The sequence below is a fragment of the Chaetodon auriga genome, chromosome 11, assembly GCF_051107435.1.
Source record: "Chaetodon auriga isolate fChaAug3 chromosome 11, fChaAug3.hap1, whole genome shotgun sequence".
Taxonomy (NCBI): domain Eukaryota; kingdom Metazoa; phylum Chordata; class Actinopteri; order Chaetodontiformes; family Chaetodontidae; genus Chaetodon; species Chaetodon auriga.
Window position 1 is genome coordinate 9,747,531 of NC_135084.1, and position 24,685 is coordinate 9,772,215.

Genomic DNA, 24,685 nt, shown 5'->3' on the forward strand with positions numbered 1-24,685 from the left:
TTGTGCAGATTTGAGCGTGAGGTCATTAGTGTGTATTGTGTTGAAACATAGCTTGTGCGGATGCTTGAATTCATGGGGCAAATTTGCATCCAATCCCGTCTTTCCATTTTCTTTGTATACAACGGCACCTCCTCTAAAATTCATGTTCTGTCTGAACAGACAGTTCAGATCACAGATTAACATGTGATATTGTCACGTGTGGATATGGCAATTCACTATTTCTTATGGAAGTTGTGTGCTGGACTCTAGTGTCTGTTTTCCTCTCTGATCTGTGTTCCTTCACGTGAACCCAAGCTACAATCTCCCGTCCTGCTAGGAGGCGGATGTTGCTGTCTTTGCACAGAGCCTCTTTCCAGTCTTTATGCTACGCTAATTGCTGCTGGCCGTAGCTTCATGTTCGTTTGCAAGAGTGCTATTGATCGGCTCATCTAACTTTTGGCAAGAAAGCAAATAACTGTGTTTCCAGAAATGTCAAACTATTCCTTTATGGCTCCCCTCCCTCAGCATACCGCCGTTTGAGTGTGATGAAACTGTTCATTTGCACTTTTATACCATCGGCTCTTTATTTCTCTCCTTATCTCTCCATGTCATTCTCTTCTCGCTCTCCCTCGCCGTTCCCGCTCCTTTCTTTCTCCCACACCTGCTATGTTTTATGGCAACGACAAAGGGGACCTTAACCTTGAAACATGATAGAGCAACCCCAACTCCCACACTACAATCATCTAAAAAAGAAGAAAAAAAAAGATCACTCCTGTTCTCCTTTACACGAAATGTAACCTTGGTGTAACTTTGTATTTTATTATATTTTCTTGGGCTCGCAGAACTCTGTTGCCGTATCACCCTGCGCAGCTCGGCAGCTGCAACCCACTCGTTCACCCGAGAACTACAAAGTGGGTTTGACGCCTTGCATCTTGTGTAACCGTGGTCTTTGAAGACTTTGGCTTTGAGCTCTGTGTCTCATCAATTCCCTACGCAAAGCTAAATTTGAATCTGAGGCGAGCACATAAGGGGGTAGCTTATCTGCCCCACTCGTTTAATGTTATTCATTCATGCACACTATTTTTACGACAGGCAGTGCATGCACAAGTTTACATTTCTGTTGTTTATGTAACCACCTTCAGTCTACATATGGATGCGTGTGTGTGTGTGTGTGTGTGTGTGTGTGTGTGTGTGTGTGTGTGTGCATGCTTCGAGATGACAGTACAGTAACTTAACTTTGCACAGGGGACAGGAAGCACTGGTTGCTTTTCTAGGCTCTATGAATAGTGATGGGCCCCCTCATATATTGAATAGCGCAGCTTGCGTTGTTCGTGTATTCTTGTCTCACAACGTTCAGCTTGAAAGTTAGGAGATGCCATAGAGAAAGACAAAAGAATCGATCTGATCACCAGCCTGGCCAGTCGTGGCTCTTTCTGGGTCATGCTTTGATGTGAATTCATGTCTCAACAGGAGTGAGAGCAGAACGCAGAAAATGGAGTGACACAGATATCCCCCCATTTCCAGTCTACGAGGGAGCCGCGCCATAAAGCGAGTGGTACTTATCACAGCAAATTCCTGACTTATTTGTCATGTGGGGCTCTGGATTTGTCACGTCAAATCTGCTTTTCTCAATGAACTGGGGAGGGAGATTACAGGCTCATAGTCAGTGAGATAATAACGGCGAGTCGGGCTTTGACTCTCAAATGAAAGTCCTCAAGAGGGTTACAGGGGAGAATAGAGCCACGTCGTACGCAACGTCTGATTCTCACACTACCACTGAAGCTCCTTTTGTGTCCTTCGGGAAATATGATTTCCCCCCCCCCCCCCCACAATCCCTTTGAAATACCGGTCAGCCTTGCGATTGTTCAGTGAACCTAAGCCGCAGAGCCACGCCACTCTTTCCTATCCTTCAGCTTTTCACTTGCCACCAAATCCTCTTCAAGACTGAGATGATCCACCATGCAGCTGAATGCGCCATCAATATGATGAGAGCAGTTGCTGAAGAAAGCAGTTGTTAGTCTATTCTCTCTGTCTGATCGACTTACATGCATTTCATTCGACTGTTCTTGCAATTTTCTCCCCGATTCATCTCTTACATTTCAGCCCTCAGCACCAGTTTTGTCAGATTTGAGTCCTCTCCTCCACACACTGTTGATTTACGTCAGCATAGTGCCATGCAAGCTCACAGTGACATATCCCCCGTTTGCTTAGAGATTCAGCTGAGCTCCATCAATATCCTCCATCTGACCTATTTTACACTAAAGCCTTGATCTCCCTCCGTGTTTGTTTGGAGTCTATTTGCAGCTACTGTGATGATTTGATATTACTGCCGACAATATGAGCGACTTGTTGTGTTTGTTTTCAAACCACAGTACTACTTCATTAGCATATAAAAGGCTTTTTTTTAATATCCTTATCTAATTTGAGGTGTTTCTCTCCATAAATTATTTCACAGGGCAGGGGAGTCAATCAGACAGATAAGTTCTCGACCATTTATTTTCACCCAAAAAGCCCACATTGCTGGACTCGATTTGAAGTTAATGGACTTGTAGATGATTAATGAATCAATTATTGGATACAGCATCTGATGTCTGGGCGGCTGCAGCGGCGACACTGACAGCTTTTCAAATTGAAAGAAGCACAATCGTTGTGGAGACTCGCACACTGCCAACTCAATGTGTGCCTGTAATTAGAAATGCATGAAGTAATTAACAAACAAGTCCACTGTGAGGCCGTTACATGCCGGGTCATTTAGGGTCACCGGCGAGGGACGGGTGGAGAGTGGAACTCGCAGATGATTGCACTTTGTCTGATAAGGACGGTAACACAGATTGAGTTAATCTTGTAGAGAGAAATGCACTGTAGGCTTTTAGTCCAGATGACGCTCAGTGTGAGGCCTCTCGCTCACGTAGCTCAGTGAAAAGCTAAGTGAAAGCAACCCCCCCCTTCCCTCCACCACCACCATCCACACCCTCTCCCTCTCCACGCCCCCCCTGCCCCCCTGCTCCATTCTTCCAGAGGGATGGCTTGTTGACATCCATTAGGAGGTTTCCCAGCATTGAGCCAGGCCAGGAAAGAGGGCTAATGATGTAATTCCCTGAGAGATGACATTAAAATGTCAAAGTGCCGCAGCTGACATCATCCATTTAGCACACATTTTCCAATAATATACATTTGTCTTCCTTTTTTTTTTCTCTCAGCTTTTCTTCCTCCAAACTAGAGCTCCCCACCCATCCCAGTGCCTCCAGGCTTTACTTAGGTGTGCAGCCACACGACGGAGGATAGCCTGGAATACAGGGGGATATCGTCAAAGCCTATCTTCCCCTGCAGCTATAAATGCCCTGCTCCAGAAAGCAGTGCTTTGAACAGGCTATGTGTGTCGCCTTACATTCATCCCTCCCTTTTTTTAAGCTTCAGCTAATGCTAATTCGTCTTGTCGGTACAACAAAGACCCTCGTGCCCTCATTCCTCCACCTCTCTTACAATTCCTGCCACATGTAGGAATGGCCACTGGATGATTTTAGGTCAGCTGTGTGTGTTTATCCTTTTGGTTGTGTTAGGATGTGTGACAGAATGAAGAGAGCATCTTGTGCAAATTACATTTTCTACCGTGCCTTTCACGCTGGTCAACAAACACAGTGTTTTTCAGAGGAGATATAGAACCTGAGTTATATTTCTATGAGGGAGACTTGACAGCTCTCTATTCTTCAGCCCAGCGAGTGGGCAGGCTCAGACGTCAATAATGGATGCTTGAAGGCAGAGTAAGTAGACGTGAACTGGAAGCAGAGAAGGAGGGCTGCGCCTCAGTTAATAATGAATCAATTGATCCCCCTGCAGATGATGGATCGGGTTGCCATGACGACAGATGCAGTGTTACCCAGAGCGTGGAGAAGCGGTTTGTTTCCCAGAACCGTACAATCAGGGCTGTGAGTGGATCCTGGCTTTTAAATGTATGGTGACGCAGGATGTGGCTAATATCGGAGCTGAAAACAGAAAGTGTGAGGCGGTGGATTAATGCAGCCAGACGGGATACACTCACATCATGTTGTGTAACTCCAAATCCGTTCTTCTACCATGAGCCCAGATGTAAAGATGCTGCAGGTGTGTGAGGTTACACTGGCAGCTATTCCCTCATTAATTTGCCCCTCCTTTGATGAATGTTACAGTGCTGAATACACATGTGGGTTTTTTTGGTGCATGTAGTGCCGGCTTCCAAAAACACACATGTTTACCGTGTCTGCGTGCGTGCGTTCTGTTGCCGTGGCAACGTGGCTGATGCTGGGTCCAGCTGGGACCACGTTGCCAAGTAACAGCTGAGTTATGAGAGTGGAGGAGAGGAGCATGGGCGTTGGGAGGGGGAGAGGGTGAAGGGAGCGCTGAGGATACGAGGACTTTTACAAAGACGGCGAGCAACAAAGACTGGAAGCATGGGGGGGGGGGGGGGGGTACCCTGTCTCTGAGGGTAACAAAAAAAAAGCCTTTATTTGGGTTAGAGCTCCGGATTGAAAAATAAGATGTTTTTCATCTCTCTCTCTCTCTCTCTGCACCTTCCTGCCAGAGAATATTAATACTTGGGTGCATCACAAACCATCTATACGCTCTGGAAAAGACACACAAACAAAATAAGCCACGCCAGCAACATGAGTGATGTGCTCGGTACTAAACAGCAGCAGGGAAACTCTGATCGCTCCTTTCATGAACAGAGGTCTGGAGTAATGAGTGTAGTGCTGTGTGTGCAGAGGTCTGGCCGTACTGACCCTGCTTATAACATGACTACACAGAGCTCGCAGCCTGTAATGACTCACAAGCAGGCAGAAATATCAGAAACAGTCCAGCTCCAAAGCCCTCAGCTATAAATGATTGTGTGTCCTTGTAGTCCACGAGGCTCGGGCATGGAGCTGCAGCAAATGGCCCGCTGTTGAGTCAGCAGTGGTTGAGCATACGGACCGGGAAGGTTACGCTGTGCTCACTCCTGAGCTCGGTTTCATGGGTCTACTGCGGAAATGTGGCCTGTAATCCATTAATGAGTTAATGGTTTGAGATAAGAGCAGCTGGTTGTGTTTTTCAGCCACCCGGATTCTTTCATAGACAGGCTACACCCACAGAACCCCATCTGTGTGTCGGGTCAGTATAATCAAAGGACAGCAGTATGTTCCTACCATCCATCAACTCCTTTACCTGGCGAGGCAGCTGGATTTGTGTTTCATGAGATCACGCGACGTGAGAATCCATCTTGCCAGCATTCAAGCTATGCACTTGTGGCTGAAGTACAAACATTCGGACCAATCAGTGTCTGATGAGGAGCTACTCTCAGCTACAAGTGTGGTTTGGGTGTGATGACGGCACGACTGCTGGTTCAAAAACAACAAGGCTGGCTCCTAAAGAGGTTAGCATAGATGCTGCTATAGCATCAGTTATATCAGAGTATTTCTTCACTGAAAGAGAGCAAAGAATGGCACTGAAGGCTTTTCTCCATGGAAAACATGTTTTCACTCTTCTGGCTTCGCCAAGACTTTCGCTCTCCTGCTATGTCAATGTGGTTCGTTGATGTGATTGGTTCAAGTTAGCCTTTGATAGATGGCAAGAGACAGATGGTTAACCCAATCACCTGCCAAGTATTTTTTGAAAGTTCCTGCCCTTTTCCAAACAGTTTCCATGGACGACTTCCCAGATAGTTCTGTGTAACAAACCATCTGGCCCGTCAGGTTATCTCCTCCTCCGACCTGCTCACTCTCTCAGATACTCCCATGAATAATCTGGACCCAACCTTCAATCTGCCTCCACCTCCTTCCTCATACTCAACATGATTATGCAGTTTTCCTGTCATATCAGTGTAGTCTCTGGCTTCTGGCTCAAATGCTTTTGTTCGTGCTCATCAAGACCACATTTTTCTGGCTTCCGCCGGCTGAGCAGTCTGATTTGTCACCATGGAAACTGGCCACGAAGTGCCTTGGTGCTACATTTGGGATTAATTGTCGCTCCCAAAGCAGCACGCACACACTCTTAGACACACACTTACTGCTGAAATCACTGTATTTGTCGCTGTCTTTGTTATAATATTCTCATGCTCCAGTACTTCTCAACAATAAACCTCCGACACAAAGCCCCCGAAATCCGGAGTGAAATAGCTGAAAACAACAAACTCCACAAAACAAAACAGCTATTGAAGTTCCTGGAGCGGTTCCCAAGCTGCTCGATCCAAATATGCTTGATGAATTTTTAGCCTGGGAAATGTGAAATTTAATGCTCTGTGCACAGCTGACACATTCAGTCCTCGGCTAAAGGTTGCGCTAAGTGACATGTCAGAGATCAGAGGACGTCGTGTCCGTCCAGATTTGTGCAGTACAGGAATCACAGGCAGGACGAATGAGAAAAACAAAAACAATGGAGCCAGCGTGGCCCCATCTTTATATAACAGAGCTTGCCTGTGGCGATTGTGCAATGCGGTGCAGTTGTCTGGGCTGATGTAAACAGAGCCTTAGTGCCTCTGGAGGCTCAGCCATGTGCCTTGATGCAGCAGTTATGGGCACATGCCCTACTTTCATAAATCAGAGCTGGAAAAAAAGGAAACAGCGTGAGGGGAGACGAGGAGGAGGGGTGAGAGGGGATACCGAGTGAGCAGGAGAGGGAGGGAGAAAGAGTTTTAGAGGGGGGGGGGTGCTGAACAAGGCTCATATTGATGTTCCAAACACAGCTGCAGGCGTCAGCTGACTAGCTGGCCTGGAAGCAGCCCCATGCGCTGCCTCCTGCCTTTATCAGCTTACACTGTGACCTTTCTCTCTCTACTGGAATAGATCCCCCCCCCCTCTAAACCTAACCCCCCCACCCATATCTGGCCCCTTACCACGCACTGTCCACACAGCCCCAATGACTCCGGACCCTGTCTGTCCTCTCTGACATCTGACTTCTGCCGGGGGTTTTTGGATCTGCATGCCTCCAGAAACACTGGCTCTCTTTTCGGTGCATCAGCACTTTCGTTTGCCTCACATGGCTCGGTTTTCAAGCCTCGCCCCACGCTCTTACACAACTCACCATGAAGTCACTTTTACTCCTCACGTCCGCACCCGATGGCTTAGGATAAAGACAGAGTGGTGATGAAGGGCTCGGTTACTGTGTAAATACATGTCAGTTCAGCAGGATTGTTAGGTAATGTGCGGTCCTCTCGTGTCAGATGTCTGTAAAGTGTTCCTCGAAACAAAGATGGAGAGCAGGATTTGGATACCATGCTTAAGCTGACAACTCAGGTTTGGACATATTTAGTGAACCTGAAGTTAGCATCGGTTCAGGGTGAGTTTGAAGCAGCAGCTGTCGTCGAGAGTCTGTCCCTGAGGGGCAGTAATCAGCAGAGGTAACTGTCAATCACAGGTCTGCAGGCCTCATGGGCTTTTTCTCAGAAAGACGCCCCCTCCATGCACACACACACACGCACACACACACACACACACACACACACACACACACACACACACACACACACACACAGCACACCTCCCCTTGATGACGCTTTTCAAGTGTTACTGGATAGTGTTTCTATGGGAGCTGTCCACCCACACACATACAGCAGCACCTCCCTCACCTCCCCTCCCAACTGTTTGCAGGAAACACTCATCCTTCTCTGGAGATGTCGCTCGCGGCAGCTCATGCACTCATAAATCCTGGGCTCCTTTCTGGGAAATGAAGGGCTTGAAAGATACATACATACACACACTGAGAAAGGGGGGAGAGGGGGGGGCAAGGCAAGGCAAAACACAGCTTGCCAAGTATATCTCCAACGCCTTTTTGACAGTGAAGAGGTTGGATTGAGTGTCTGCCTCCTGTGGGAGGCAAATAAGGAGCATATTCTGCGCTTCCCCGGTTACTGTGTGAGAATCGGAGACACTGCGGTGTCTAGGCAGACCTCAGCGATACCAGAAAACATCACAGGAATGAGAAGTGTTTGGCGGTGGAGGACAAAGAGGGACGGATGGTGGGAGCAAATAAGAGGGAAGGCGAGAGAAAGAATAGAAGCGTTTAAAGGCAGCCATCGCCGGCTTCAAATGTCAGTCAGCTCCCGGTGAGACAATGGAACACAGCTGCTGCTCAGATTTGAACTGCAGCTGTCTGTCTTTTGTTGGCACTATTTGTGTGTACATGTGGTCACGGGTTGTGTTTGAACATAGGGCTGCTATGAAGTATTATAGCAAGATTAGTGTGTACAATATTCCAGTGTAAGAGGGTGGATCGAGGTCACAGGGAGTTGCAGAGAGAGACACATGAGTAGGTGGCGAGTATGTCAGATGTTCCTGATTTAGAAACCCTAAAGCAAGAGGCAGAGATGAGGAGGGGTGGGGTGGCAAAGAGGCTGCGGCGCTCAGTCTGGAGTGGGCCGTAATAGTTTGGGGTTGAGGGTCAAAGAGGGGGAGGGAGACGGAGGACGTAGCTGCGAAGGGCATCTCACTCACTCAGAAAAATTCTCATCTGATTGAGATTTGAGAGAGGAATCTGCAAATGAAATTAGATGGCTTTCCTTGGTGGGTTCGTGACTAAAACGGCCGCAGTGTCCGCCACGCCTGAAAACTCCTTCAAGTGCCTCATTATCAGTGTCATCCGCGGATCATCGCAGAACATCTCATCCTCATCTCGGCTGCCTTTTGATCACCCTCCAGACAATGCGCCATTAGGCCTGGGCTGATTTTCTAAAGCACAGCTCAATTACTCAAGGGGAGTTTCATTAGCATATCAGAAAGCACGGGCGTGACTCTGCAAATAAAAGAACACATTAGATCCCCCCCACAATGTGTTTCAATTATTCATATAATGTAAGAGTGAGCCGATAGAACCGGATCACACCTTGGTCGGCATTCAGCTGAGGAGATTAACATTTTCTGAGTTGTCCCTCGAACACACCAGCTCACGTCTGAGAAGTTTTACTCGAGCCGGTGTGTGAGTGTGCTGGTCTGCCGCACACAGCCGATTAAGCAGCCTGACAATATGCCTTAGCGTCAGTATGCCTTAAATGTCACTTTTCATGCAACACCATTTTGTCACAGTAGTTCAGACTGCCACCCTGGGTGCCCAGTCAGTGCCTGCTCAACTACACAAGACAGGACTCCTCAATTATTCATAAGAGGGGAAACATGTGGTCTCACTTTGCGTGTCTGTATGTGTGTGTGTGTGTCTTTTTTTGGGGAGGGGGGCATGATTCTCCAGAAATGATGTGTCTTGTTCTGGCATTTTAGCGAAACAGGGATGATGAACTAGCACGCATCTCAACAATGAAAATGTCAGTCAGCACCATTGATCCCAAAACCACCACCATCATGAAGGCACCTCAGCCTGTGAGGATCAGATGAGTCAGCAGTATGTTACAGGAATTTGAATTGAGGAAAAGCAGCCACAAGATCGGCTCTCGTGGTCTGGAGTGTTGCGTGCAGCGAGGTTGAAAGATGAGGGATTGTAAACTTCAGCCGGAGTACAGAGGGAGATTCCCTGAATAATATATCAGCCCTTTGATTCAACCTCAGTCTTACTATTTTTTTGCATGCATGAGTAAATTCCTATGCGTGCTTGTCTGTGCAGCTGCCTGCTGCAGTGCAGGGCTCTGCGTCGCCGCTGCTGTCGTACATAAAGAATGTGTGAATACGTGTGTGTGTGTGTGTCAGCCACTGACTTTGTGTTCATTCCACAGTAAATTGATCTGGCTGCTCACTAGACTGGATGGAAAAGAGCCCGGGGCGAGAAGTGCACACTCCATCAGCAGATGGGAGAGCCCACTGCGTTGCCATCGCAAGGCATTCCTCCTTACTGGGCATGCTCAGTGGGCCACGCCCCACACACCACCACCCCCTTTCCTCCCAGGGCCTGTTTGAACCAGTCAGTCGGAGGTGGCGGTGGTGCTCTCTCTTGTTTCTCATCTGACCTTCAAAGGCAGGCATGGGGACAGTAGGTTGACAGGGGAGGAAGGGAGGAGGGGTGTTTTTCTAAAAGCTCTTTGGGTAGCAGGGCTGATATGTCACTCATTATTTCCACTCTGTGCTTTGGCTCTGTCACAGCCCTCGGAGAGGCATGCAACAACCCTGTGCTTTGCACGCAGAGCTACCAGAGGCTTCACAATGAATTTAGCACAATCTATCACCATCGTCTTATATCACTAATTCCTGGCTGTTTGATTATAAACAGCTGATAAGGAGTCTCTTAAACGTGCATATCATGTTGACATTATCACAAAATACACAAATATCCTGTTTAAGCGGATTTAAAAAAGGGAACTTGTGTAACGTTTACCCAGAAGGGTGAATTACAGGGAAGTGAAATCATTTTTGTCACTGTACGCTTCAGTTGTTCAGCCTGATAAAAATGAAAATGGAAATTAATTTCAACTTCCCAAAGTGAAGTCTCACATATTTTGCTTGAAAAGGAAGTGTGCAATTAGAGGTTCAGTGCTTTTCTGAGGTCTAAGTACATACAGGAGCTTGGTTTCTAAATTCACAGCAGCTATTTCAAGTTGGGTCTATCACACCCTAATAGAGTTAAAGAAACTGGACACAAAGATTCAGATAAAACAAGAACGACATGCAAATATGCGGAGAGATAAAACCACTGCAGGTGCAGAATATTATGATATCATTGCAGCTTATGAGTGGCAGCATTTTGTCTCCACCTCATCATCACCATTATCATTGCAAACTGCTGACGATGCAGAGGACTGAATCACAGGCTGAATTCCTCCATGAGTCACATGGCACGCTACAAACAGAAAGACCTTTTTTTTCTCTTCTCAAATCTAAATCCCTCAGGCTTTTACACATTCTCTCTTTGTCTTGCCACCACATTCTGCTTGTCTCTGGTCCTTCCGTCTTTGTTCGCTCCCCTCTCTGACTCGCGCGGCCGCTTCCTGTTTATGTCAGGCAAGCATCAAGCCAATCAGCTGTGAAGGCTGTGATCCTCCTCGTAGCTATTTACTACCCTGTGGTCTGTTTAAAAAAAGACTGAAAGCGAGCTGAGCTTGATGCAGGCTGCTGAGTAAGCAGACACGCAAAGCTCCAATCAGAGTCCACAACTGACCTATATACATCCCTGCTTATGAAAGTGTGTGTATCTGCCAGTGTATTTTTACTTTCTGAAATGTGCTGCTGCTCACTTGGTGAGGTGCTCATTTATTTGCTTATCGTGTTTCTCACAGCGCAGCAGGATCTGCACGCTGACATTTTTTGTTGCCGCTGAGGACTGGAATGTGCTGGTTTGCAAGTTTTGAAGATAACAAAGCAGCATGAGGCGGCTGCGTGTAAACTTTGGATGAGGTCACGGTCCGCCAACACAGCACGCTGTGACATGAGAGGGGATTTTGCTCTGGGTTCTCCCTTGGTGGTGTAATACCTTTGCTCTGTTTTGCTGTTGCCTCGTTGCCCCTGTGCACATTTCAGATTGCAATTGCAGGTTATCAAAACTGCAAGCCTTAGCTTCACATCTGTTATTATATGGTTGGAGCAAAGTGCAGACTGCATTGAAAACAACAAGAATAGAGTACGTAGAGGCCTGTCCAGAGTCCAGCCAGTGCCAGTTTCCACTTGGAGTTCACAGTGTGCTATAAATCTGTTGGACAAGGAGAAAATATAATCAGGGCTTTGCCGGGGCGTTTGAGTTCACTGCAGCATTACATGAGTACTAATGTCTGATTCAACACTGGCTCTAGCAAACATGCCTGACATTCAATGTTTACACCCCCCAATGAAAGCTGCTAGTCAGACAGTCTGATAGCTCGGCCTGGAATTAGATTCAGGAAGTCATGAGATTTCCAGGTGGCTTGGCTTTCCTCGAATTGTTAAGCAGGGATTTTTCAAAGCGTTGCCAACACACATTAAACTGAAGAAATCCTTCTGTAACGACTTACACCGATATGCTTCCTGTGCTTATCGCACATGGCAATGTCTAAATCCAAGAAAAAAATACCGAACACTTTCAAAAAATCTGTCCCCATTGAAAGCATAAATAAATAAACCTCCGCTCAATTCTCTTCCTCCACATTTGATAAAGAAAAAAACACGCAACTGGGAGAAAATAGCGGAGGAACACTCGAGTGCCTGGACCTTTTCAGAGAGAAAAGAGGCTCCCCGGTGCCATCATTCGATACACAGAAATGCATGAATAATGAATGTGTGCTGAACTCCTGCTGAACCTTCTGCACCAGCACCGAGCCAGAGATCAGCACATGGCATCCAGCACACACGCGCGCACCCAGTGACCTCTGCAAAGCTCCAAACATGCACGGCAATCTGCTGTGGAGTATTGTGTCTGCTGTGTGAATCATTACACAGAGCTGCACCTGGCTGCAGTAACAGAGAGGACTTTTCCTTTGATAAACCTGACGACCGTTGGGAGGTGGCGGCGGAGGCGGCAAACCAAAGTGGAAAGATAAATACTAACTGATGACCGACCGGTACTGGAGCAGTTACAGTTCCCGCCCTTTTGGCAGCTTAAGTGTGTGTGTGTGTGTGTGTGTGTGAGCGGTTCAATGTTTAACCCTTGTGTCAACAGCGTGAATGTGTCACAACAGCATTCCTGTGAGGCACTCGTCTTGTGACAGAGCGGTTTCATAATGGGAACGCTGCTCTGCTCTGACCCGCATGCATTGTTTTGTGGCAGGAGGAAAGAGCTTTGTTTAGGTTGGTGTTGGATGACTTGTAGCCCGACAAGTTTCATGTCACTGCGTGTTGTGTGTTAATGAGCAAGCTTGACTAGTCCAAACAGCAAGCACAGCACCCTGTTTACCCAGAGTAAGCCTCTCTCTGCTCTTCCTCCTCGCTGTAAATGGTTAACTTGGCAGGGATCATGTGAGAGCTGGAAAGCTTTTTTTTTTTGGCAGTTACATAGGAGGTGAACTTTGCTCGTCTTGTTGTTAGGCAACGGCGTTTTTGATCAGAGTGCTTGTATCATGTGAGCAGAAACAGGGAGAGAGCAGAGCACGTCACACAGCCTCAGGAAGGAAGGAAGACAGAAACGAGCGCTGTGCAAAGAAGCTTCTTGATGAGCAAAGTAGATATGTACATGTGGAAATAAAAGTGTGGAATTGAGGGAGGGTGGTGTGTTGTGCTCCAGGGCAACCCAGGGTGTAGTCAGACCTGCCTGTCAGAGTGAAACCATTTCTGCTTCAAGGCTGTCTGACTCCTCCCTCACATTGTGTGGCAACAAGGTGGTGGTGAACTTTATCTCTCTTTGTTCAGAGAGCTTTCACATCATTTGCATAGTGCAAGGTCAAGTTACACATCTGTGTGCCGGCTGAACAATGTGGATCCCATCATTTGACGCGAGAACGGGGGGGGGGGGGGGGGGGTAATCACAACCTTTTATATGTTAAAACAGTTTGAAACCTGCCCAAACCTGTATGCCGACTGTGTAAAACAACCCCAATACACACCCAGTGTTACATTACCATCACAAACTGGAACTGCACAGATAACATCCACCACTCCCAGCTCGATGTGCCCTTTGGACAAGCAGGTTTTCTGCAAACACATGGTGTAAGACGGCTGTCTATCAGCAGCCAGCCTGTAGTCGTTACAAATTTGCACAGCGCTAACACGCGGGTCCATATCACCTTGGGCTTATCAGGCTCCTCCAAGGGCACTGAACTTTCCCACAGCGCTCCCTCTGCTCTGTCCTTTCGTGTCCCTTTGGGACTTCAGCGTTGCATCAAGGCTCTGCTATTCACCCCATGTGCTTCCCACAGTATTAATGTACCACTTCAGCTGAGCTTGTTGTGGCGACTGTGACTAAACTATCCACTATGTGCCTGTTGAGAATAATGACTGTATGCATGACAACATCTATCACTGCCTTTGTTGCAGAACTAGTTTGTCATAGATGAAGTTCAAGTTGAGGTAATGTGAACTGTCATCACTTTCATTTCAGTTAATAATAAGGGCTGGGAGTGTTTCCATGAAAGCACTGGGGGAAAAATATTTATTAATTATGGGGTCTTATTTACGTAGTGCTGGCCATTATTCCTATCAGCAATAATATTTTACTCAGAAAGCTCTGAAGAAAAAGTTTGGACAAAGTTAAACACAATCTACTGATACAATGTAAATGTAGGTTTAACGTTCTCTTCGTGGTTTCTGGCCTCGCTTGAATGCTAACATGCTAATGTTGCTGTACGTAAGGTTCACATTACTCCTCTGATGGTTTGTTGTTATACATTCAGCACAGCTCGCTAGTTTTCTCTATTTTCCGTTAGCAAAGATCACAGATTGACTTAGAAGTTACATCCACACTGATACATTTCTGTTTTAAAAAGCACGTCTGCTATGTTTACGCCTAACGTCCACACTATTCTGACGTTTTAGAACAACGCAGACACCCACGTTCACTCGCTCATAATCAGTCACGACGTGTCCTTCCCTGATTCGTCAGGCCCCTACCACATGACCAGGGAGAAACTAAACAACATCAGCCTGTATATAGCTGAGCCTTGTCCACCAGCAGTTCATTCAGCATGGATAATGGATTACAGGTGTTGCTGACCTTGCTGTCTATGCTAGCAGCTGTTGTGTAGTTAAATTGTGCATTTCATCATGTTACTACTGCCCACGTGTGCAGGAGGCAAACACCAGCATGTGCATGCCCAGTGTACATGAATTGTTTTTGTGATTGGGTGTTAAAATGCTCCAGACAGAGATTAGTGTGGACGTAGCCTTACAGCAGCTGGGTCAGGTTGAAAACGCATTTTAAGAACTTTGGAGAGCAACACTAAGATAAGAGATCAGTACTGATATTACCAGTATTCTCACTTTTGATTTTACCTTCTGACAGTCATACATGTTTTATTTGTTGACAGGCGGTCTGACTGTCCTTTTCTTGCTCCGTCACTGTAGCAGTCTCGCCATGTTCCAGATTTAAGCTATTACTTTCGTGAGTATAATACCCTCACAGCAGATAGTATGAATTCATGACCACAGCTATGAAAATAAGGCGCAAGTTGTAATAAACTGTGATAACCCTTTAACTTGACTGCCAGTGAATTCGCATACACACAGTTGCACTTGTCATTCCAGCTCCATTTTCTATTTCGGCTCCTCACAGCGAGCTGTTTTCTAAGACAAGGCTTTGAAGTGAATGAGGGAGGCGAGGCATCGTGTGCCCAGATGCCCTGACACTGTGGTTTTAAGGGGGCTTTATCACACAGACAGGGGGACAGCACTCATCTCCTGCCCTCCCATCTTTCACTGTGGCGGGAGGCTGAATGTGACAACCAATGCTCCCCAGCTGCTCAGGGGCCAGGCCCGCAAAACCACAGGCGGATAATGAATGCCACACCATCGTGACAACTTGCACTTTTATGGAAAGGGGAGGAAGGACATCTCTGGCACGGACGCTCGCAGCACATGATGAAACATCCTCCATAAACCAGACAATCAAAGAGAGGGCAGTGAAGCATCTGTGGAATCCAGGATGGGAACCTCGGCTGATTTATGGCCGCTACCAAAAAAGGGCTGTTTCCAAGTAGATGTGTTTAGAGCTTAATAGCGGGAAAAGAAATATCACTTTTCAAATGTAGCCACAACATCTGTAAACAATGCATTACAGCTGCATTTATCCATGATCTTCCCTACTTTCCCTAGCCACACGCTATCTATGAACATTTCCCCCCCAACATTCAGAGACTTGAGGTTTTCCAATTGGGTCAGTATTTGCTATTCTTGGCTTTCCTGCCTCTCACAGTCATGTTATTTAGTATTCTATACATCACAGAAATGTCTCTATATACCCTTTTGCTTTCAAGGCAAATGTTACTAGAAAAGGGGTAGCTTTGATCTTCTTCCAATAGCAACCCTGAAATAAATAAAGGCGTTATAAATATGCATGTTCACTCATATTTTTATGTATTATTCACCAGGGGTTTATGCAACTGTTTGGCTGAATTAATATATGCAAAGGAGTAAATTCAAATCACTAGGCCGTTTCACCAAATGGCAGAAGAGGACAGCAGCAATGTGAAAAATGATGCCCACTCTTGAGTTCATGACATCCGAGCGCTGCGATAACTGCTGTGCCGGGGATGTCAGAGTCCATTTTCCAGCATGGCAGCTCAAAAATAGACAGGAGCTCCGGTAAGAAATAAGCCTACTTTGGGAAAGTTTTATTTTGGCTCAGAGGAAAGAGGTTACATAACACGTGAAATGCTCTTTCATTCCTTTTGGCTCAGGAAGAAAAAAAAAAGCAAAACAATATGTAACCTTTGTCAAGATAAGATGCTGGAAAAAAAAAAAAACTGTCCAAATACAAATGTTCCTGTAACACATGTACACACAGACACACACACACCTGCTGTACGCATACATATTCATACTACTGTATGCACTACAAAGAGCCTTATAATGAACCTGGATGTGCCAAGTCCCTCTGGAGTTTGCCTGAGGATCAGCCAAGGCGTAAGAACAAACCAGCCGTACAGAAACTCGTGCAGTGCTGATGCAGGAGTGGCTGTGGACGACGCTGTGCTTCTGGGAATTAGAAACGTGTGTGTGTGAGTGTGTGTGAGAGAGAATGCAGCAGAATGACATTTTGAACATTTTGTCTGAGTCGGTTGCAAAGCTGGAATGACTGCACGGCTCGGTACAGTATGCTCAACATAGAAACTATGAGTCAGGCTTGCAGCTGCCTTTTAAGGGCAATCAGTATGAATCCATTTATGTGCGCAGGTAATGTTACTCATTCTAATAGCAGCTTATGAACTGGACAACCCAAACCTCAGTGACTTCAAGCTATCTGCTGATTTTGCAAGAAGAGGCAAGGGAAAGTTTGTTTACATCAACGTCTGGTTGTGACTGAAAATATCTGGGGGGGTTTCCACTGGACAGGAAATGATGCTGTCAGCTCACAACGCATGCAAGGTTACCTAAGCGTAACACTGCAAAGTTCAGGTCTTTCTGTTGCTGGCTACCAGAATTAACTCGGCGCTGCAACCTCTTGAAACTACCTCCTGCTTAAAAATGGATGTGAAAAAAAAAATGTTCATTTACATTTTTCGGCGGGGATCGTTTCCCCCCTCAGCCCTCTGCTCTTTACCGCATCGTCTGTCCCCCGACAAGCCCTGCAGATTAAGGGGATATGTTACCATCGTGTTTTTTTTCTAAATGGTTACACATGTGGCACATCTGGGTCCAAGCCTGACTCATTACTCACTTTTTTATGTTCCATTCTCTGCAGCCATGGCAACTGCTGCATGTTTGGCAGAAAGCTTTTGAAGGCAGTGGAAAAAGAGAGAGAGGGAGCCTAGGGAGGGAGCATAAAGGGAGAGCGAGAGAGAGAGGGAGGGAGGGAGCGAGCGAGCTCTCAGTAGTTGGCCTACATCCAGTGTAATCATGCCATGGAGCCGAAATGAGGCCTTTGGCAGCACACCAGGTTTCTGAGAACAAAGATGTGAGCTTCTAATGTTGGCGGTGGGGCCTGCTTGGCATCCTTTGCCATTTCCCAGCAGCCCTTGCCTTGGCCGACTGCCAGACCCCCCCCCCCCCCCTCACACACACACATACACACACACCCACTGGAACTGCAAAGAGGATCAGAATAAAGAGAGAGACTTGTTTTTCACTCGCCTCTTGCTCTGGCCCAATGACATCACCTCTGCAGCCTCCAGCCCCCAGATTCCAGCCGCCCAGCACATTTTTCCCTTTCGCCGTCGACCCTCCATTTTATTTGAATTCCACCATTTTATACGTATATCAAAGCAGACTCCTTCAAATGCCTAATCTATGTTTTTCCTGGGGTTTCTGTGCATGTGCGGCACAGCATTTCTCTGCACTGTGCAAACCAGGAAACTGAGTTAACCCATTCAGAAAATCAATAAGAAAACATTCAAATGAGCATTTCATAAAAAAAAAAAAATACATAAGCAGGAAGCAGCTAATATGGCAGACGGATGCTTTGACATTATCTTTCAGAGCTCCCCAAATTTTATCTGTGCTCTAATCCTTGCTGTGCAAATCTGTGGCTAAAAATAGCAGCATAAACAGGATATATATGGTAGTTGGGGTACTGTGATAATCTCCATGGTTGGCTCTCCCCGTTACAGACAAAGGAAAGCACATTAGTCTTTACATTCACTCTCCTGACAGTTTCCAGCCTCTGCCACTCTGCGTAGCTATTAATCTACAAGGCGGGTCACTACAACAGCTGCTTAACTTCAGCAGGATGTCCTCACTCTGTCCTGTTGTAACCTCCTTTTATGTCTGTGCAACATGTTACGGTTCAGCTTAATGCGCACCGCAGCAGTTGTGCTAAAAAGGTTATATAACATGAATGTTGTTCTCATGGAGGAATGAAAAAGCAGGAGAAAACATCCAGGGCTGCGCTCTGCTAAGGCAGGAAACTTCAGAGAGAATTTGTAATGATTCGCTTCCATGAATAAAAGATGGCCAATATAAAATTTAACAGCCTCAGAAAGCGATAGAACAAAAATAACGTCATCTCGTCAGGCCTGCGATGCTGTCACATGCTGGGTATTCCCCTGGCCGTCACCTACCTCTCACTCTTTATTTAGCTGCTTCATGTCTCAATTTACATACCGCTTGGAAAAAAAAAAAGTTCAAGGCAGCATTGTGCAGCTACGCCATCTGGTTTAGTGGCTAGACTCGAATGAGACGGCCGTCAGCCGGGTCACACTGTGGTGATTTTACTGTATACACGGTTCATATTGCCAATCAGAGCCATCTGTGCATGTCTGGCTTCCTCTCAGACCTTTGTCGCCTCTGCTCAGTAAAACAGTGCCTTTGCTATGCAGCTGCTGTGGCTTTCTTTCTTTTAAAAAAAAAAATAAATGGATCTTCCTATTACAGATTCAGGTCATTTAGGATTTAATTGAATCTCAGCATGCCTCCGTCTTGCATAACAGTGTGCAGCTATTTGCTTACACAAACATCGACGGAGTGGAAACCAAAGGATCAAAGCATTAAGCAACGGTTTCCCACCAATCTTAAGGAAAGAATTTGTTTATTCTGACCCTCGCAACAGCCGTTTCCTAACTGTGTCATAAAACACTTCCTAGTGTTGTTCACCCACAGCGGAATGAGATATGAGTGAAAGTGGAGACTCGACACGGTGTGTTAATACAGTAGTGTACAGTGAGAGTAACACTGAGGGCACTAAAACCTCCTCATCATGTCTCTGAATCTCCTAAAAGGGAATAATATTATTGTGTTGCAAGGTTAGGTGCCTCGTGTTAGCAGTGTCACCGAGACAATCGTGTAAAATCATATGGCAACTGCACCACAATTACATGTGATGGGTTGCAACAGATGAGCAACATGGCCGCCTCAGTTTATGGAAAGCCTTTGAAGAAAAGCCTCATGCCACAGTACGTGATCATGGCCGCAGGCAGGGAGCCAATTGGCCTGACGTCCCGTAGATGGGTGAGGCGGATGAGGGTACGTGACTAAACATCTTGCTTCCTGTTTCCAACGTCACATGGACTTGCACAAACATATCCTGCTTTGTGTCTGCAGGTTACAGACGCATTGCCTCACCCAAAGCCTGAGGCTAAGCTGCAATGAGCTGGAATGAGCCCAGATGAGAGGGAGGAATCCGAACTACTGGGACACTCCTCCAGTTCAAACCTATACTTTTACTTCAGGGGATTTTTGGCATATGACCCGTTTCTAGTCACATATTTCCCCCCTTGTCGCGTTAAACATTCAACCTGAAAATGTTATCATGAATCTTGTTACACCCCTCACACGAAGACATCCTTTTTTGTTCGTTTCAGCTTGAGTTTAATGGTTAAACTCAACCACTAAAAAAAAAAAACAGTCTGAATGGCTGATTCATTCCAGTGTAATTTCATTTAGTGGTGGCAGATCTGGATGACTGACTGTTCAGTGCACTAGAATAAAATGTGGGCAGAGCTATATTCATGCTGTAACCCCAGATCCATTCAAGTTTACAACACACTGGCTGGAAATCCCCATCTCATGACAGAGCTTCCTGCTTACTGGCTAATGGAGGCGCCTCTGTCTGTCTTTCTTTCTTTCTTTATATCAACATGGCAGGGAAATAATAATCTAAAAACCAAAGTCAGCGCATGTTGAATTCACGCTGGTAAGCTGACACAAAAACGAGCTGATCCTAAAATAGTCCCTATGAATTGACTTCGTTTTGCTATAATAAAATTACGCTGCAGCACATTTTTTTTTTTGCCAATCTCTGAATATATTTATATTTTAAAAATGCCATTGAATGACAATAGCCTAGTTTTTGCGAGGGTCGACCCACCTCATTCATTGCACAGCAGTAGTAGTAGCAGCTCATGGCGTCGAGGCGCTGTGCATTGAGAAAAACAAGCTGCAGCGAGCGTTTTTCAGCCTGAACCGGATAAAGCTCTGAATTTAGGACAAAGCAGCAGTCAACCGGAGGAGCTGGCGACTCTCTTTTTTTTATCCCCTGGCGGTCCGCTGCTAACCTACAGCCACGCTTTTTCATCAAAATCTCTTTGTCGCTGCAGGCAGGCTGGTATCGGCGGACCCGGAGTCCTATTTTTTTGCAGGTTTGATAATAATAACACGAGCTGTGGGTTATTCCCTTCAGTCAGGAGGCGGCGGTGGAAGCTGAACTGGGTGCAGTTTTGGCAGGGGTTCAAGTGATTAAATTAAAATGAAAAAAGCAGTGAGTGACAGAGGCTGCAGTAAACCGAGGGGGGAGGATGGAGGGGGGTCTGTCGAAGAAATCAAGTCAATAGAAACTGAAGTGGAAGCAGGCGTTTAGAGCTCCGTGGTGACGTCACTGCTCCACATTGAGCCAGTAGTAGAGAGTCAGTGGAGATAGATAGAGGAGCGCCGTAGTAAAGTACACACCGACATGAACTTCTCCCTCTAAAACTTCAGCGTTGTCGCTCGAAAAGTCGGGAGAAGACGAGTTTCTCTTTTTTTTTCCACGACGGGAACTTGCTCTTTTATTGGCTTTTAAAGGGAGCTCGGAGGGAAGCGGGAGAAGAAGACACATTTTGGGTTTGTTTTCGGGGGGTCGACGACGAGCGCTATGTCGTCCGCGGCGGTCGCTGCTTCTTCCAGGAGGCAGTCGTGTTATTTATGCGACTTGCCCCGCATGCCGTGGGCCATGATCTGGGATTTTACCGAGCCCGTCTGCAGGGGATGTGTCAACTACGAAGGAGCAGACCGCATTGAGTTTGTCATCGAGACGGCCCGGCAGCTCAAGAGGGCTCACGGGTTTCAGGAGGGCAGGTCTCCCGGGCCGGGGAAGTCGCAGCTCTCCGGGAAAGAGATCCAGGCGATCAACCACGCTGCGGCGGGAGACCCCGGCTCGCGGCCGCCGCAGCCGCTGGACCGCTACCCGCTGTCCTCCGACCGCCCGCCCAGGCTGGGTCCAGAGTATCAGTCTGGCAGGCAGGCGAACGGCATTCCCGTCCCCAATGGATTTCCTAAGCCTGACGAGCCTCCGGAGCTGAACCGCCAGAGCCCCAACCCGCGCAGGAATAGCACGGTCCCCCCGAATCTAGTGCCTTTGGTTAACGGGAACATGCCCCCGGTGCACGCCGTCAACGGGAGACCGGGCCAGATGGGGCTTCCCTCCGCAATGACCGGCGGTAGTCCCGCCGACCTGGGCAAGAGACCCGCCTCGGTCTCCAGCACCGAGCACGACAGAGAGGTGAAGGAGAAGCACAGACCGGACAGCCTCACGCCGGAGATCTCCGAGAGCCACAAAAACAGGGCTGACGCGGACTGGATGGGGAAGGGCAAAACGGTGAGGGACCTGATGGCTCTGCACACTTTCGACAACAGGTTCAAGAAGGACCATGCGGCCATGCAACAAAGGGTTATGGGCTACGAGGCCAGCGCCACGGCTTCTAAATCAGGTGAGCAACCAGTAGACTTAAAATCCACGCACATTGAGCTTATTTTGCGCAAATTTTCATTTTTCTGTTGTCTTTGTGCGAGTCCAGGAATGGGTTAATAATGAACGAATGCAGTGGCATGTCTGCAAAATTCAAGCTGCTCAAACCATTATTTTTCCTCGTATTTGTCGTGCTTGTTGTTATTGTTTTGTACCCTGTGGTGCAGCGTGGAGCAGCAAAAAATGCATGTCTCCATTCCAGGGTAATTGTTGATGCTTGTCTGAGCTGTGCAACTCAACTATTTTGTTTAACCCTTTCCCACCTCCAGACAGAGGAAAACACCCCCGGAACATGAAGAGAAAAGCATCGCCTGAACCAGAGGGAGAGGGGACAGCTGCCAAGCTCAATGGAGAAGGACAGCAGTGGTTACCACCACCTACTGATGGACTGAAAATGCCTCCAGTTCCCCCGCCAAGCTTCGCCTCTCCCCCCTCCACAATATCCCCCCACTCCCGCACCACCCCACCTGAGGCGGCCCAGAACGGCCAGTCCCCCATGGCGGCGCTCATCATGGCGGCAGACAATGCAGGTGGGAACAGCTCTCCCAAGGACGCCAATCAAGTCCACTCCACCACCCGGAGGAACAGCAGCAGTCCCCTGTCGCCGTCCTCCATGAATCAGAGGAGGCTGGCGCAGAGAGATGCATCTGGTGCAGGTACCCCCCACGTGCCAGGCATGGACCAAGTGCACCCCCAAAGCATTCCGGACTCCTCGGTACCCGGCAGCATACCCCTGTGCTGCACGCTGTGCCACGAGCGTTTGGAGGACACGCACTTTGTTCAGTGTCCGTCTGTGCCCTCTCACAAGTTCTGCTTCCCGTGCTCGAGGGAAAGCATAAAGCAGCAAGGTGCCACGGGTGAAGTGTACTGTCCCAGTGGAGAGAAATGTCCCCTGGTTGGCTCGAACGTACCATGGGCTTTCATGCAAGGAGAAATCGCCACCATCCTTGCGGGAGATGTCAAAGTAAAAAAGGAGAGGGACCCTTGATTTTGTTTGAACACTTCTTTGGGGAGGGGAAGCAAAAATATGAGTATAAATATATAAATATCACATACATACCATTCAAGCAAACTAACGGACTTGTACATATTGGACCCAAGGGAAGAGTATACTTCGTAAACATGGTTGTATAATTTTTGATTTTTGAATACATTGTGTTTCTATATTTTTGAAGATAAAGGTATGTACTCATTATAATGGACTACGTTCCTCTTTGTTGATGTTTAACAAAATTCTTGATGTACTTCTAGGTCTGGTGGCAGTTCCTGTTTAACGTAGAATGTGACTAATGCTACTCTACGAGCACTTGGCAAAACTGAAATGCTTTTAGCTGTACTTGTATGCACTTGTTTAAAAATTGCCAAATACAATTTCTGATCTTGTATGAACTTATTGTCTGAGCTTGCTTCATTTGAGTGATTAAGTTACACGGGACTGTGGACAGACGATGAGACTAGGGCTCTGTGCTCTGCTACGCAGGCTTGTTGTGACAGCTCAGGAGACTTGATTTACGCTGCACAACATGAGTAGGCTACTGTTTCACACTGCAGAACGGCAGCTTTTCTGCACAGATGCCTTCTTCGTGCTTCGTGGAGAAAAGCATGGCTGGAAAAAGAAGCCAGACACATTGTCCCAAATTTGCTCCAGTTTGTGCATTGCTGTAAGTGATTGCAGCGTACAGGAATAGGTGCCAAGTCATGTTCAGTCAGCTGGAATCTGTTGAGTCAGTAATGTGAGGAAGTGCATGATTGTCAACATGATACCATAGTGTAGGCATGTTGTGTAACCACAAATTAGGACTTTTGCTGAAATTAACCACTCTGAACGACATTCTTAGCTTTTCTACTGGCGCGACGCATTTTCAAGCTTGTGTGCACATTCTGAAGGTGCTGATTTTAGACAAATCTGTTAGTTTTCATATAACCATATGTTTGATTCACGAAGCAGTTAACAAATTCTGAATAAAAATCATTATTTCGAAGACCCTCCAAGCATGAGCTGGACACATTAGCACTGCAGCAACACCCCTTTACTTTCAATTTTAGCATTTAGCGTGGTGCACTGTGCCACACGAACGCACACCAACACTGATACTACTGCATTCTTCCACATGCTAGGAGCAGATCTCTGCCTCCGTATGCAGTGTGTGCTCTTCCAGAGTAAACAATAACGCTGTTGCTGCCTTACATACCAACCTCGCTCTGTATCTCCAGATGCAAATGTAATTGTTGCAGATTCATAGCAGCACGGCCATAAAAACAGCAATCTCCGTTATGGCAAGTAGGCAGCCAGACTCATCCCTACAAAGCAATGAGCGGCTTATGGGGTCGTTAAGAGACAAACTGCAGTTGTTACTGTGTCTGCAAAAGAGAAGCAATCTTGAGACTGTGTTTGCTCCCTCAGACAAAGAAATGTCACTCCCATGTAGCTGACACTGCACCAAACAGACACTGACATGGAGATTAATATCTGGCAGAGAGGGGGACTTGGTGTAGTAGGCAGTTGCATAATTATTTGACACATAATCTGCTTCCTGCTCGTGTTTTATCAAGCTGTCAGTGCAGCCCTCAAAACAGCAGGTTGTTTTTTGTTAATTAAGTGCCCACAGATGGCTCCAATGTTGCTTTATTGTGCTTTAGTTCACTTGGTGAATCTGTTCATCAACTGGGGATTTATTGATCTCACTGCACTGACAGACGTGTTTCAAACGTATTTTGGTTCAGCCACCTCAATGTCTCAACAGGGATTACCCGCTCCTTAATAAGCCGTGTGGTGTCCTGATGAACTGATTGATTCATAATGTTGAGTGAAAACACAGCCTTTGCA

At 46.9% G+C, this 24,685-nt stretch overlaps 1 protein-coding gene across 1 annotated transcript; it reads left to right on the plus strand.

The window, feature by feature from the left end:
• The first annotated feature begins 19,898 nt into the window (after positions 1-19,898).
• irf2bp2a (interferon regulatory factor 2 binding protein 2a) lies at positions 19,899-23,247 on the plus strand. Its single transcript, XM_076743088.1, has 2 exons — positions 19,899-21,820; positions 22,128-23,247. The coding sequence occupies exons 1-2, from the start codon at positions 20,986-20,988 to the stop codon at positions 22,844-22,846; spliced, it is 1,554 nt and encodes a 517-aa protein (XP_076599203.1). The 5' UTR covers positions 19,899-20,985; the 3' UTR covers positions 22,847-23,247.
• Positions 23,248-24,685: the final 1,438 nt, after the last annotated feature.